Source organism: Rhipicephalus sanguineus, chromosome 9, assembly GCF_013339695.2.
Source record: "Rhipicephalus sanguineus isolate Rsan-2018 chromosome 9, BIME_Rsan_1.4, whole genome shotgun sequence".
Taxonomy (NCBI): Eukaryota; Metazoa; Arthropoda; class Arachnida; order Ixodida; family Ixodidae; genus Rhipicephalus; species Rhipicephalus sanguineus.
In genome coordinates this window covers 4,504,439-4,517,164 of record NC_051184.2, presented here as the reverse complement: position 1 = coordinate 4,517,164, position 12,726 = coordinate 4,504,439, and the positions used below count along the sequence as shown (strand labels likewise).

General features: G+C 53.1%; 1 protein-coding gene across 1 annotated transcript; it reads left to right on the top strand.

The window, feature by feature from the left end:
* The first annotated feature begins 2,497 nt into the window (after positions 1-2,497).
* LOC125759898 (beta-galactosidase-1-like protein 3) lies at positions 2,498-12,362 on the top strand. The gene is made up of 2 exons (XM_049419340.1): positions 2,498-2,722; positions 12,210-12,362. The coding sequence occupies exons 1-2, from the start codon at positions 2,498-2,500 to the stop codon at positions 12,360-12,362; spliced, it is 378 nt and encodes a 125-aa protein (XP_049275297.1).
* Positions 12,363-12,726: the final 364 nt, after the last annotated feature.

Here is a 12,726-nt window from a genome sequence, read left to right as displayed (position 1 = left end):
CTAGTGACCGAAACTTCCTCGCGGCAGTGGACCGGTGGTTCAGGAAGCTCCTTCCGATGCTGGTGCGACATCTGTATCGAAACGGGGGCCCTATATTTGCCGTGCAAGTTGAGAACGAGTACGGCCACTACGGCAAGTGCGATCACGCGTATATGGAGCATTTGCTGACCGTCATGGAGTCTCACATGGGCAAGGACGTAGTTTACTTCCGCGCGAACTCTCCGGAGCGCAACAAATACGCGTGCGATAAGGTGCGTGACATTCTGGTTGCCGGTAACATAGCTTATACTTCCAACGTTTCCGTTGCCTTTCGTACATTAGCGCTTTCCAATCCCAAACCAGCCCCGAGTGTCATCGCCGAGTATTACACCGGCTGGATGGACTACTGGGGTTACAAGCACAACCGCCACGTGACGTACTTTATTCTCGACACATTCGACCACATCACGGCTGGGAACGGATCGGTGATCTTCTACATGTTTGTCGGCGGCACAAACTTCGGCTTCAAGTCGGGAAAGACGACCGGTTTACCTCTCACGACCAGCTACGACTACGGGGCTCCGGTGGCCGAAGACGGCGACATGAGGCCCATCTACTACGACATACGAAAGAAGACGACCCGTTACCTGGGTCACGTGCCCGAAGGAGAGATGCCCGCAAACTCGACCAAGCTGCACATTGGCGCCGTTCGGCTCGGCAATTACATTTCCCTGGAGGACGTGATGGACCACTTTCGTAGTATAGGGCGGCTCAAGCAAAAGCAGTCGGTCCAAGCGTTGACGTTCGAGCAGATGGGTCACGACTACGGTTTCCTGATGTACAGGACTACGGTGAACTTGGCCATCGCTGGCACGGCGGTTCTCATCCTGGCGGACCTCGACGACCGGGCTTACGTGCGCGCCGGAGGCAGGCTGTTCGTCTTTTACAGACACTCGGTCAGTAACTCCGATAAGAAGGCATTGGACAGGATTCCTGTGAAAAAAGGAGACAACCTCTCCATCCTGGTGGAGAACATGGGAAGGGAGGACTTCGGCGCCAGCAACCATGACGTGAAGGTGCGTCTCGAGAACACGGCTTCTCATATGCCCTCTCTTGTTTCATTCGGTTTCCTTCCTCCATACCTCTATCTCTTTTTTCTCTCTGGAGACGTTGATCTGGGTTCTATTACGGGTTGCAGAACTAAGCGTCTTTCTTATAAAAAAACTCACAGGTTCCCCTTTCGCATCTACCTAAGACGACTCGAAGGCGAAATCCATCTTTTTCTTCTCAGTCGATGTACTGAACCTGCTCTGCCCTCTTCCGAAAGGGTTATGCACCTAACGTAGTTTTGCACTGCCTCCAGGATCGGAGGCACCGCACTCTTTCTGCACCTCACCTGGTTTGGCACCGTCTCCGTGGTCGGCCGACCTTTGACCAAGCGACGATGTCATGTGATGGCGCCATCATGCGACATCACAATATGTGACGTCATGATGACGTCACAAATTTTGACCTGTGAGGTGATGATGACGTCATATGGTGACGCCATCACGCGATCACTCGTGTTGACGCCGACGGCCAATTTTCACGTTCGATGAGGCATCTAAAAGCTATGCTACTATACTCGCGGACAACTTTTCTTGGCAATGAAAGGAAGGCTAGAGAGCCGAACTACGCGTGTGCTACCGCTGCAGATTATAGTCCCACAATTGCGTCCGCGTTTTCTGCGTGAGAAAAAAAAAACAACAACATTACTTTGTTTTCTACGGGGCGCTGTTTGAAAAAAGGGTGAGCGTGCACGAAAGAGATATTTATATTTGTTTTGCTTAATGCGGTGTCATTTCGCGTTTTTGGACCTGTGAAAACGTCGCACCTTTTACGTGCACCTCACAGTCAAAATGGCGTCTTCGTCTTCAGATGAGTTCTCGTCACCCTCCAGCTTCTCCGACGGCTCGCTGAGGGAGCTTTTCTGGCGATTTGGCGGTGCCCGCGCTTGCGTTCCCGCGCTCGCACGTGTTTGGTGCGTCTTACGCGACAGCGCGGACACAGCACCTCTTCGTACCTAGGGTACATTGGTACATTCGTATCAAACGTCGCGGGGTAAAAATTGGTTCGTAATAACCATACACCATTACATTGAGGCCAATGGGCCTTGGCCAGGACCAAAGAAAAATTCGTATCACTCCGAAATTCGTATGAGATGTGATCGTATCACCAAGGTTTCACTGTATATTAAAGACTGTACAAGCATGAATGCGTGACAAACATGCGATATACAGTGAACTAGATATCATGACGTGGATGCATTCATTTGCCTCAAAGAAAAACAAGGCGACGTATGCCGCTCTTTGCTGGCTGCTTCGCATTACATCGATACCCACAGTGCGTGGGATCTGTCGTATTTCTTTTTCGTCCCCACTCTGCGCCTCGGCATGTTTTCTTGACGTACCAAACCTATGTTCTCATGCAGGGCCTCACGAAAGCTTTTCTCGGAGGAGTTCTACTCAAAAACTGGACTATGGAGAAAGTTCCTATCAACATGAACAGAGATATCAGCGAGATTCTCCGCATAACTCGGCCAGGCGGAAGCGGAACCACTCCCGGTTTCTTCCACGGGACATTTACCCTGAATGAAGGACAGGAACCCGCCGACACTTTTCTCCGCCCGTTAGGATGGGTCAAGGGCTTCGCATTTATCAACGGTATCAACATTGGTCGCTACTGGCCAGTAACTGGACCGCAGGTAACTGAGTGTGCTTATATGAGCGATATGACTCACGTACGTCATGAATAATGGCGCCACTGGACAGCAAACGAAGTACAATAGCGCAACTCTTCAATATAGCTTAATATTAGATGCGAAGCATCTTATGAGCGAGCTTGATCCGGTGGCGCCGGCTCCACTGCGCATGCGCCTGCTCTCTCTCCAACTCTCCTCCTTTACGCAGGTGTTCCCTCGCCCCTCCTCTCCTCCCCCGCGCTGCAGCCGCGACGCAGCCTCTCCTCCCACATGATGCAGCCGCGCCGCAGCCAAATACATCTTGTAACCCACTCTCTCCTCTCCCTTCCCATTTTCATATAAGCGCGTGCGCTCGGTCGGCTTCCGTCATTCTCGCTTCGCTCCCGTTCAGATGAGTTGTAACGTCAACGTCGGCGCCAGTTGCAGCAGCACTCCAACCTCTGCGAGATCGAGATCGTCGCGGAGCAGCAGCGCAGGCCTCGCTACGTAATGATAACACAAATACTAAATACAAAAACACACACTAACGGAAACGCCGAGTGAACGTAAACAGAAACTTGGTGTTCACCCCCAATGCTGCTTCACATCCCCTCATGGTTCCCTTTAGTGGGAGATGGTGTAATTTTTTCCCTCCGACGGCCTTCTGCGTTTGTTACTACTGTCAAGACGTTTATTAGCGGGCACTCGGTGACGGCGACAGTCAAACGCACGCTCCTCTGCACGAGGAGCGTGCTCTCGGAGAAGAGGCGACCCACTAGAAGGCGCTCGAGAGGACGACCCATTACCGACTACGAACGCTTCGCTACAATTACCCCGGGTACGAAAAGGGAGCCGCCTGGCGACCTAGCAGCTTGTCACTATGAGCGGGTCATGGTAGGGCTTCAGGCGCTCCACGTTGACAATGTCGCGCCCTCGACGGCGCATGTCCGAAGATGTTTCGATGGGTTCGATCAGGTAGTTGACCGGGGATGTGCGTTCCACGACACGGTAGGGGCCTTCGTACTTGGGCAGTAGTTTGGAAGAGAGGCCAGTTGCAGTGGTCGGGACCGAGAGCCACACGAGCGCTCCAGGGAGGAACGTGGACTCAGAAGTGGTGGTGTCACCGCGAATGCTCTTCTGCCGCTCTTGTTCGTGCGTTGTAAAGGTCTTCGCAAGCTCGCGACATTCTTCAGCAAGCCTGGCTGTGTCCGAAATAGGCGCACATTCAGATTGATCTGGCTTGTAGGGAAGGATGGTGTCGATTGTGTGCGACGGGTGCCTGCCGTACAATAAGAAAAATGGTGAGAAACCAGTAGTGCTCTGAGAGGCGGTATTGTAGGCGTACGTGACGAAGGGCAGAATGGCATCCCAATTTGTGTGGTCGGCGGCGACGTACATCGAGAGCATGTCGCCGAGCGTGCGGTTAAAGCGTTCGGTGAGGCCATTCGTCTGCGGGTGGTAAGCAGTAGTTTTGCGGTGAACAACGTTGCACTCTTTGAGAATGGCTTCCACGACTTCCGACAAGAAGACACGGCCTCGATCACTGAGCAGCTCCTGGGGCGGACAGTGACGCAGCATGAATCGGTGGAGCCGGAAGGAGGCCACATCGCGCGCTGTAGCCGCAGGGAGGGCGGCAGTTTCAGCGTATCGCGTGAGGTGGTCTACAGCGACGATGACCCAGCGGTTACCAGCGGATGTCAGAGGAAGTGGCCCATACAGATCGATGCCAACGCGCCCAAACGGTCGGTCAGGGCAAGGTAGAGGGTGCAGACCTGCCGGCGACAGGTGCGTTGAAGTTTTGCGGCGCTGACAGTCGATGCAGGAGCGAACGAACTTCTGCACGTAGCGGTACATCCCTCGCCAAAAGTACCGTTGGCGAATGCGGTGGTAGGTTTTCGATACGCCAGAGTGTGCACACTGCGGATCAGAGTGGAACGACTCGCATATGTCAGAAAGCAGACTGCGGGGTATTAGAAGCATTGAATGACTCTGCTAGTAGCCACCGGCGGCCGTCGCCGTTGTAATTGCGTCGATGGAGCAGGTCGTCGCGAACGGCGAAATGGTGGGCTTGACGACACAACGCGCGAGTAGATGGTGTGGCCGACGGATCATTCAGTAAGTCTATCAGTGAGGCAATCCATTGGTCCTTGCGCTGTTCGGTAGCAATGGTGTGAATGTCGATGGAAGAAACGGCAAAGTGAGACACTGAGCTGTGGGCATTTTCGTCAGGCATGGGAGAGCGCGACAGGGCGTCGGCGTCAGCATGCTGGCGTCCGTTGCGGTACAGCACGCGGATGCCGTAGTCTTGCAGGCGAAGTGCCCAACGGGCGAGACGGCCTGAGGGATCCTTCAACGGCGACAACCAGCACAGTGCATGATGGTCGGTGACAACATCAAATGGACGACCATACAAATAAGGCCGAAACTTCGCAAGGGCCCAGATGATTGCCAGGCATTCTTTCTCCGTGACGGTGTAGTTGGTCTCGGCTTTAGTAAGCGTACGGCTTGCATATGCCACGACATATTCCGGGAATCCAGGTTTGCGCTGCGCAAGGACAGCGCCGAGGCCAACACCGCTGGCGTCCGTGTGTACCTCTTTAGGGGCCGTTGGGTCGTAGTGGCGTAGTATGGGAGGAGACGTCAACAAACGACGGAGCTTTGCGAAAGCTTCGTCGCACTGTGACGACCACGAATTGAGGGGCCCGTTGCTGCCAAGGAGCTTCGTCAGCGGCGATATGATAGTCGCGAAGTTTCGGATAAAGCGCCGAAAGTAGGAGCATAATCCTACGAAACTGCGCAGTTCCTTGACGGACGTAGGCTTGGGTAACTCTATCACTGCCCGAAGCTTGGCTGGATCATGGAGAATTTCGTCCTTGGACACGACGTATCCTAGTATCGTCAGCTGCCGTGCTGCAAATCGGCACTTCTTAGATTTAGTTGTAGCCCGGCCTCGCTCAAACGCGTCAAAACATGCCGCAGGCGTTGAAGATGCGTGGAGAAGTCCGGGGCGAAAACGACGACGTCGTCGATGTAGCACAGACACGTGTGCCATTTCAAGTTGCGCAGAACGGTATCCATCATGCGTTCAAAGGCCGCGGGCGCATTGCACAGCCCAAACGCCACGACGTTAAACTCGTACAAGCCGTCGGGTGTGACAAACGCTGTCTTCGGTCGAGCGTCATCAGCCATGGGGACTTGCCAGTACCCTGAGCGCAAATCGAGCAATGAAAAAAATTCTGCTCCTTGCAGGCTGTCAATGGCGTCGTCTATTCGTGGTAGGGGATAAACGTCCTTACGGGTAATCTTATTGAGTCGTCGGTAGTCCACACAGAACCGCACAGAGCCGTCCTTCTTCGCAACGAGAACGGCAGGAGAAGCCCACGGGCTGTTGGAGGGTCGAATAACATCGCGGCGAAGCATGTCTTTGACTTGCTCGTTAATTCCACGACGCTCTGCTGGCGATACGCGATATGGACGTTGCCGCAGTGGTGGTTGGGTGCCAGTGTCGATGTGATGCGTGACAGCAGACGTGCGGCCGAGAGAAGTTTGCGCGACATCGAACGAAGAATGAAATTCTTCCAACAGGCATAGAAGCTGGGAACGCTCGACCGATGTAAGGTTGTCAGCAATCGAGGAACCAAACACATCAGCGGGTGACGAATCAGATGTGGAAACAGCACTGAGCGAACGGGAGCTGGCGCAGTGCGTGTCACCCGGTGCGTCCATAACTTGTGCGTCTTCGAGGGCTTCCGCTCTGCCGAGACGTTCCCCTCGCACCAATGTAACAATGTACGGGGATGGGTTCGTAACGAAAATATCGGTGTCGCCCTGAGTGACTTGCACGGTCGCAAATGGCACCAGCAAGCCTTTCCTGTTGAAAACGCGGTCAGATGGAGAAACGAGTGCAACGGTGTCAGCGAGACCGGTGCAATAGACTGACACAGCCGTTGACGAGTTTGGAGGAAGTGTGGTGTAGTCTTCGACGAGTACCTTGGTCGCAGCCGGTAGACTGTCCGCCGGCGTCAAATCTGGGAATGGTGAGAGCTCGATTTCGGCTGGTGCGCACCGAATTATGGCGTCGTGACGTGCGAGAAAATCCCATCCCAGGATGACGTCGTGGGAGCATGAACAAATTATGATGAATTCGACGGCGTACAGAGCGTCCTGAATCATGACACGGGCGGTGCACACCACTGTCGGGTGAATACTTTGGGCGCTGGCTGTACGGAGGGAGAGCCCGGAAAGTGGCGTCGTCACTTTTCGTAGTAGTCGGCTAAATTTAGCGTCCATAACGCATACAGCAGCTCCAGTGTCTACAAGGGCCGATGTGCGCACACCATCTACAAACACGTCTACTACGTTTCATGGGCTTTGCTGAGGGCTTTGGCAGTTCGATAGCGTCGCAGCCCTTGCCTCTTGGACTGCGACGACTAGTTTTCCTGTTCTCGTGCGACCGGACGAGGCCGCATCGGCGACAGTGATCGGCGTCGTGGGGACGGTGAACGGCGGGTAGATGAAGCTGGGCGTGACGTCGGCGACATAGGCGGCGGCGGGTCGTAGTACGGGCGGCTGGACTGGTCGGTGATGGTTGATCCGACTCGAGGCGGCTGCACGCGGTTACAATAACGGGCGACGTGACCGGCCCAACCGCACGCAAAGCAGATGGGGCGCTTGTCGGCAGTGCGCCATCGGCTTGCCGGGCTAGGTCCCATCCATGTCGCAGGACGCGAGGGACGCGGCGGCGGCTGATACGACTGCATGGTGGTCTGCAGTCGAGGCGTATGAATGACGTCGGCGTACGCAGCCGGCACACTCGCTTCGAAGGCCTGAGGCCTGGCGACGGCTCCGGCGTAAGTTAGCGGGGGCACCACAAGGAGCGCTGGGGGCGGCCTGGCTACAACTTGCGCGTAACTGAGAGGCGCAGGCGCTGGAGGGGGCTGGTGGTATTCCGGCATGACCTCCGCGATTTGCTGCTCGATTGCCTGGCGTAGGGGAGGCAGCAGTGTGGTCGACGGCTGCTCAACATGCTGCGGGTGAGCGAAGGCTAGTAGAGAAAACTGGCAGGCAATTTCCTCGCGCACGAAGGACTTGATCTCGTCGAGTAAGACGGAGTGGTCCGACGTGGCCGACAAGCCAGCGAGATCGGCGTCGCGTGATGGAGGTCGACGCGTCATCAGCCGCTGCCGGCGCAGCTCCTCGTAGCTTTGGCAGTGTGATGACCTCTGCCACAGTGCGAGGGTTTTTGGCGAGCAGCATGGTGAAGGCATCGTCGTCGATGCCTTTCATAACGTTCCGGATCTTGTCGGACTCAGACATTGTCGCATTGGCTTTCTTGCACAAGTCGAGCACGTCTTCAATGTAGCTCGTGAAAGACTCGCCGGCCTGCTGGGCTCGCTCACGTAAACGCTGTTCGGCTTGCAGCTTGCGAACGGCAGGGCGGCCAAACACGTCGATGATGGCGGTCTTGAAAGCCGACCACGTAGCGAAATCGGATGCGTGGTTGTTGTACCATAGGCCGGCAACACCCGCGAGGTAGAAAACGAGGTTGCTCAGTTTGCCTGCCTCGTCCCATTTATTGGGGACGCTCACACGCTCGTAGATCGCGAGCCAGTCCTCGACGTCGGTGCCATCCGCGCCGGTGAAGACGGGAGGGTCGCGGATGCGGGGGACACGTGGACATGGCGTCGGTGCAAGAGGAGGCGTTTGCTAGGCGGCGTCTTGAGTCATGGTAGCAGGCACGGTACGGGATCGAAGCTCCAAGGGCATCGAATGCGGACCGTAGTTGTTGAAAGGGCACAGCACTCTCCACCAAATTGTCAAGACGTTTATTAGCGGGCACTCGGCGACGGCGACAGTCAAAAGCGGGGCCGACTCTCTGCACGAGGAGCGTGCTCTCAGAGAAGAGGCGACCCACTAGAAGGCGCTCGAGAGGACGACCCATTACCGACTACGAGCGCTTCGCTACACTACTATTAACGTTACTATTATGGGCCACGAAAAACAGCGGTAAACTGCACGAAAGCTGCCTCGGAACATATGAGGAAATCGAAGCCTCACATCGGACATTCAAGAGAGAGAGAGAGTAAACATTTATTAGCAATTCCTTACTTAAAGGGACCCTGCGACACTTTTTCAGCATGGTCAGAAAACGCTGTCGAGTGATGGTCGACGCTATTGAGAACACGCGAGGCAAACATTATAGAGCAGCATGCGGCCTGGAATTTATAATAAATTTTCATAGCCTGCTAGAAACCGTTCCCTCTTCTTTCTACGAATGATGCTTGTACCGAAATGACCGTGCCATATGCTCAAATTCACGGCGATTGGCTCATTTGAGCATCGTGAGCTGCATAGTTGCCACGGCCGCCGCGGGAGGCGACCACGTGCCCACGCGCGCGCTCGAGATCGCATTGAATGTAAGCCGCGCGTTCGAAGAAAAAAAAGTGCTCAAGGTCATCATGCTCGCGTGACGTAACTTCTTTCCCCCGTACCATCCCTCCCTGCGCTCTCGTCGGGATGAGAGAAGAGAGAACGCAATTACAGCGTGCGACAAATCTCTGTAACTCCGGTCGTACTACTTGACGGATTCTAAAAATTTTTGCGGTGGTCGATTTCTGAGGCAATAAATTCCTTTATTAAAGCCACTTCATTGTTAATTGGAAAAGTGTAGCAGGGCCCCTTTAAACGTTAAAACAAAAAAATTACACCATTTCCCGCTAAAGGGGACCATGAGGCGATGCGAAGCCGGTGCACTTGCACGATCGCGTTCCGTTGGCGTTCTTTGGGCATGCTACCGAAGGGGGAAAGGGAACGGGAAGGGGAGAGGTGATGTGGAGAGGGAAAGGGGAGAGAGGAAGTGGAGAAGGTTTGCGCATGCGCAGTAAGGGTGGTCACGCCGCACACCACCACCACCACCACCACCACCGGATTGAACTCCGCCATAAGTAGGCTGGACGCTCACCTTCGGACCGTGAGTACCCGAGTTCGAATCCCACCTAGAAATTTGATTCCTTTTTATTTAACTTCTCCTCCTCCTCTCCACATCACTTTCCTTGCTCCTCCCCCCTTCACCGAGCAGTGTTTTCTCTTAACGCTCGCCTCCTTCCTCCTTCCCTCCTCCTTGACCCATCACTCCTGGTTTCACTAGGCTTTACTCTCTCCCACCCCAGGCTCCAACCTCCTTCCCCACTGCACTCCATCACTATTCGCTCCGCTCACTCCCTCTAATGTGTTCGCTTTCCCTCGCACCTGCTGTACTCGATAGTGGAGCTTTCCCAACTCCTGTGGCGTACACACGCATGAGTTTTCGCGTACAGCGGATTTCCCCCAAGCCTTAATCATCTCGCTGTTAAAAGCGGAATTTTCCGTTCGAACTACATGACTTAATAGAATGCGTTGCTGGGCGAGTTTGTGCATTATCTGAAAATAAAAAAACGCCAGGCCTGCGCGGAAAGCGCAGCACAGTCACAGCGAAAGCTCGAAGAGCGGCATTTCTAGAGCCCGTTGTAAACGCTCTTGTGGATACTAATACAAGTACACTAGCAACGTACCCACTACGCCACAGTTGGGAACCACCTACCACGACATTACTCTTCGTTCTGCGGAGAAGGGAGGTACCATCTGTAAGGCAATATGTGCAGTTTCTTTATGCGACAACTGATGACGATGAATAATTATGGTTGAGCCTTTTGTAATGGGTTGGAAGCTTTAAAGGACCCACTAGTTACGTAATTCGCATTGTGTGACGCCCGGTCGTTATTTCACTCTCCCACCACGCTTTATAACATACGCTAACGTGAGAAAGAGATAGAGAGAGGGAATTAACTTTATTGAGACCCTGAAGAAATGGATCATGGGAGCCCTCTGGGCTTCCTTGGCAACCAATAGAAGTGCACTTGCAAGGAACCCACTACGCTATAAAACATCATAATTTTTGTGAAGTAGGGAAGCAGCCACTATGCAATTTTTAGTCAATCTGCGGAGAATCGTGGTACCTGCTAAACACCTGTAAGGCATTATGTGCGCTTTGTTGATGCTGTGGCTGATGACAATGAAGAATTATGGCAGAGCCCTTTGTAATGGGTCGGAAGCATTGTACAATCCACTGGTTGCGCAATTCGCATTGTGTGACGCCTGGTTACAGAATTCGCGTTGCGTGACGCTTGGTTGTTATTTTACTCTTGTACCACGCTACATTACATATGCTAATGTGGTTCCTTCTCGACATCAAGCCTATATAGGGTCTTTTTGCAAGCACCGGCATGGCTCTGGGCACGTTTATCGGTTAATGTTTAAAAAAGCACTCGACGTTCTAAAACGAGTTAAAAACGTGTGGATACCGCCTAACGTAAAGACCTTCTTCTTCAAGCTTCACACAGGGACCTTGCCAGTGAAAACGTGACTGGAGGATAGAGGAATTTATGTACCATGGGGAAGCACGTGTTTTCTGTGTAATAAGCCTGACACTATTGAACATGTATTCATTGATTGTAATAATGCCATATTCTTTTGGGACATATTGCAGAGGACTTTAAAGATAGAACTACCTCTTAATCCACAGGGAATTCGCTTTTTGCCCTTTTAATGTTCTGTACTGCATTCGGATGTTATCTTTTTACTGGGTCTCCATTCGGTTTGGCGCGACATGTTAGCGTATAGACACTGTGATGTTAAAGTTCCATCTGTTCATGAGTGTTTTGTGGAAATTGTTGTCGAAGTTCGTGAGGTGTATAAGACGACTGACTGTGATGAAGACGTGATATCTTCATTTGATGCATTAACGCACATGAAACGGATATGATGTGGGATTGTTGGACTATCTTGACCGGTAGTCCAGAAGGCAATAAAGAAAGAAAACCGGCCTGGCTCTGAGGTAGAGTACTGGGATCCCACGCAGAGGGCCCACGTTCGAACCTCGTTCCATCCTGGAAATTTTTTCTTATTTCGTTTTTTTTTCTTATTTCGAGCGATGGTGGTTACGGACACCGGCGGCGGCGGCGGACAACTACGGCGCCAAAAACGGCCCTTGTTGCGATCTCATAACAGCTTTCGCTGTAAAAGCAGAGCGCAAAACAGACGGGACACAAAAGAGAAGAAGTGGGACAGACGAAAGAGCGCCTGTCCCGTCAATTGTGCACTCTGCTTTTATTTTCGAACTATATGACATGTTCTTCCATCCGTCATTCAGCAATCCACACCCCCCCCCCCCCCCCCCCGTTCCTCGTCCCACTCTGGAGTCTGCGGAATATGGTCACTGTATATATATATGGTAATGTGGCCGCAGCACGCACATGACTGGGTTGATTGGTGAAATATGGGAGAGGCTTTTGTCCTCCGGTGGATGCAATCAAGCTGATGAAGATGGTTTTACAATCCCACGTAACGTCAACGAGACCTGGCCTTCCTGCCCCCTCGCCACGGGCAAGTGCTTTCGTATACGGTCGGAAACCTTGAATACCTTTCGCGGCTAGCGCCACAGAATGACTTATGTAACTATCACGCGCATGCGCAGGTGACGCTGTATGTGCCGGGCGTGTACCTGAGACCTCACCCGGAAGAGAACCAGCTGCTACTCTTCGAGACCGAAGATGCGCCAGCGAACCGTACAGTGATGTTGGTGGACAAGCCCTTACTAGACGCACGTATCCTTCGACCGAGACCCTGAGGACGAAACTTGGCACACGACAAACCGTGTTTCATATTATTCTGTAGTAGCCGCGGACAATGATTGGCACGCAAGAAGTCATCGCAGTATTTGGGTAGCCCACGTTGATACACATTTCCTGCTACGTTTTGACTGCACAGTATTCTCACTTAGCTAAAACGTAGGCCAAAGCCACATTGATTTTTCCTAAACGTGCTACCATCCTTTTGGGATTTTCGTAGTTACGACATGGTAAAGCTTCCTGACAGGACAAATAACTGCTACTCTGCCCTACTCTGCCCTATTTCGTAGAGCTCACAGCACCAGCATCGACAAGAACAGCGCTGTTCCTCACCAAACCCTTTGTTAGGTGTAAAAGAAGCGT

Bases quoted from the DNA above. Each gene is read 5' to 3' on its own strand.
- LOC125759898 (XM_049419340.1), top strand. From the start codon at position 2,498: ATGGAGAAAGTTCCTATCAACATGAACAGAGATATCAGCGAGATTCTC. The intron at 2,723-12,209 runs GTAACTGAGTGT...GCGCATGCGCAG, and splicing joins GGCCAGTAACTGGACCGCAG to GTGACGCTGTATGTGCCGGG.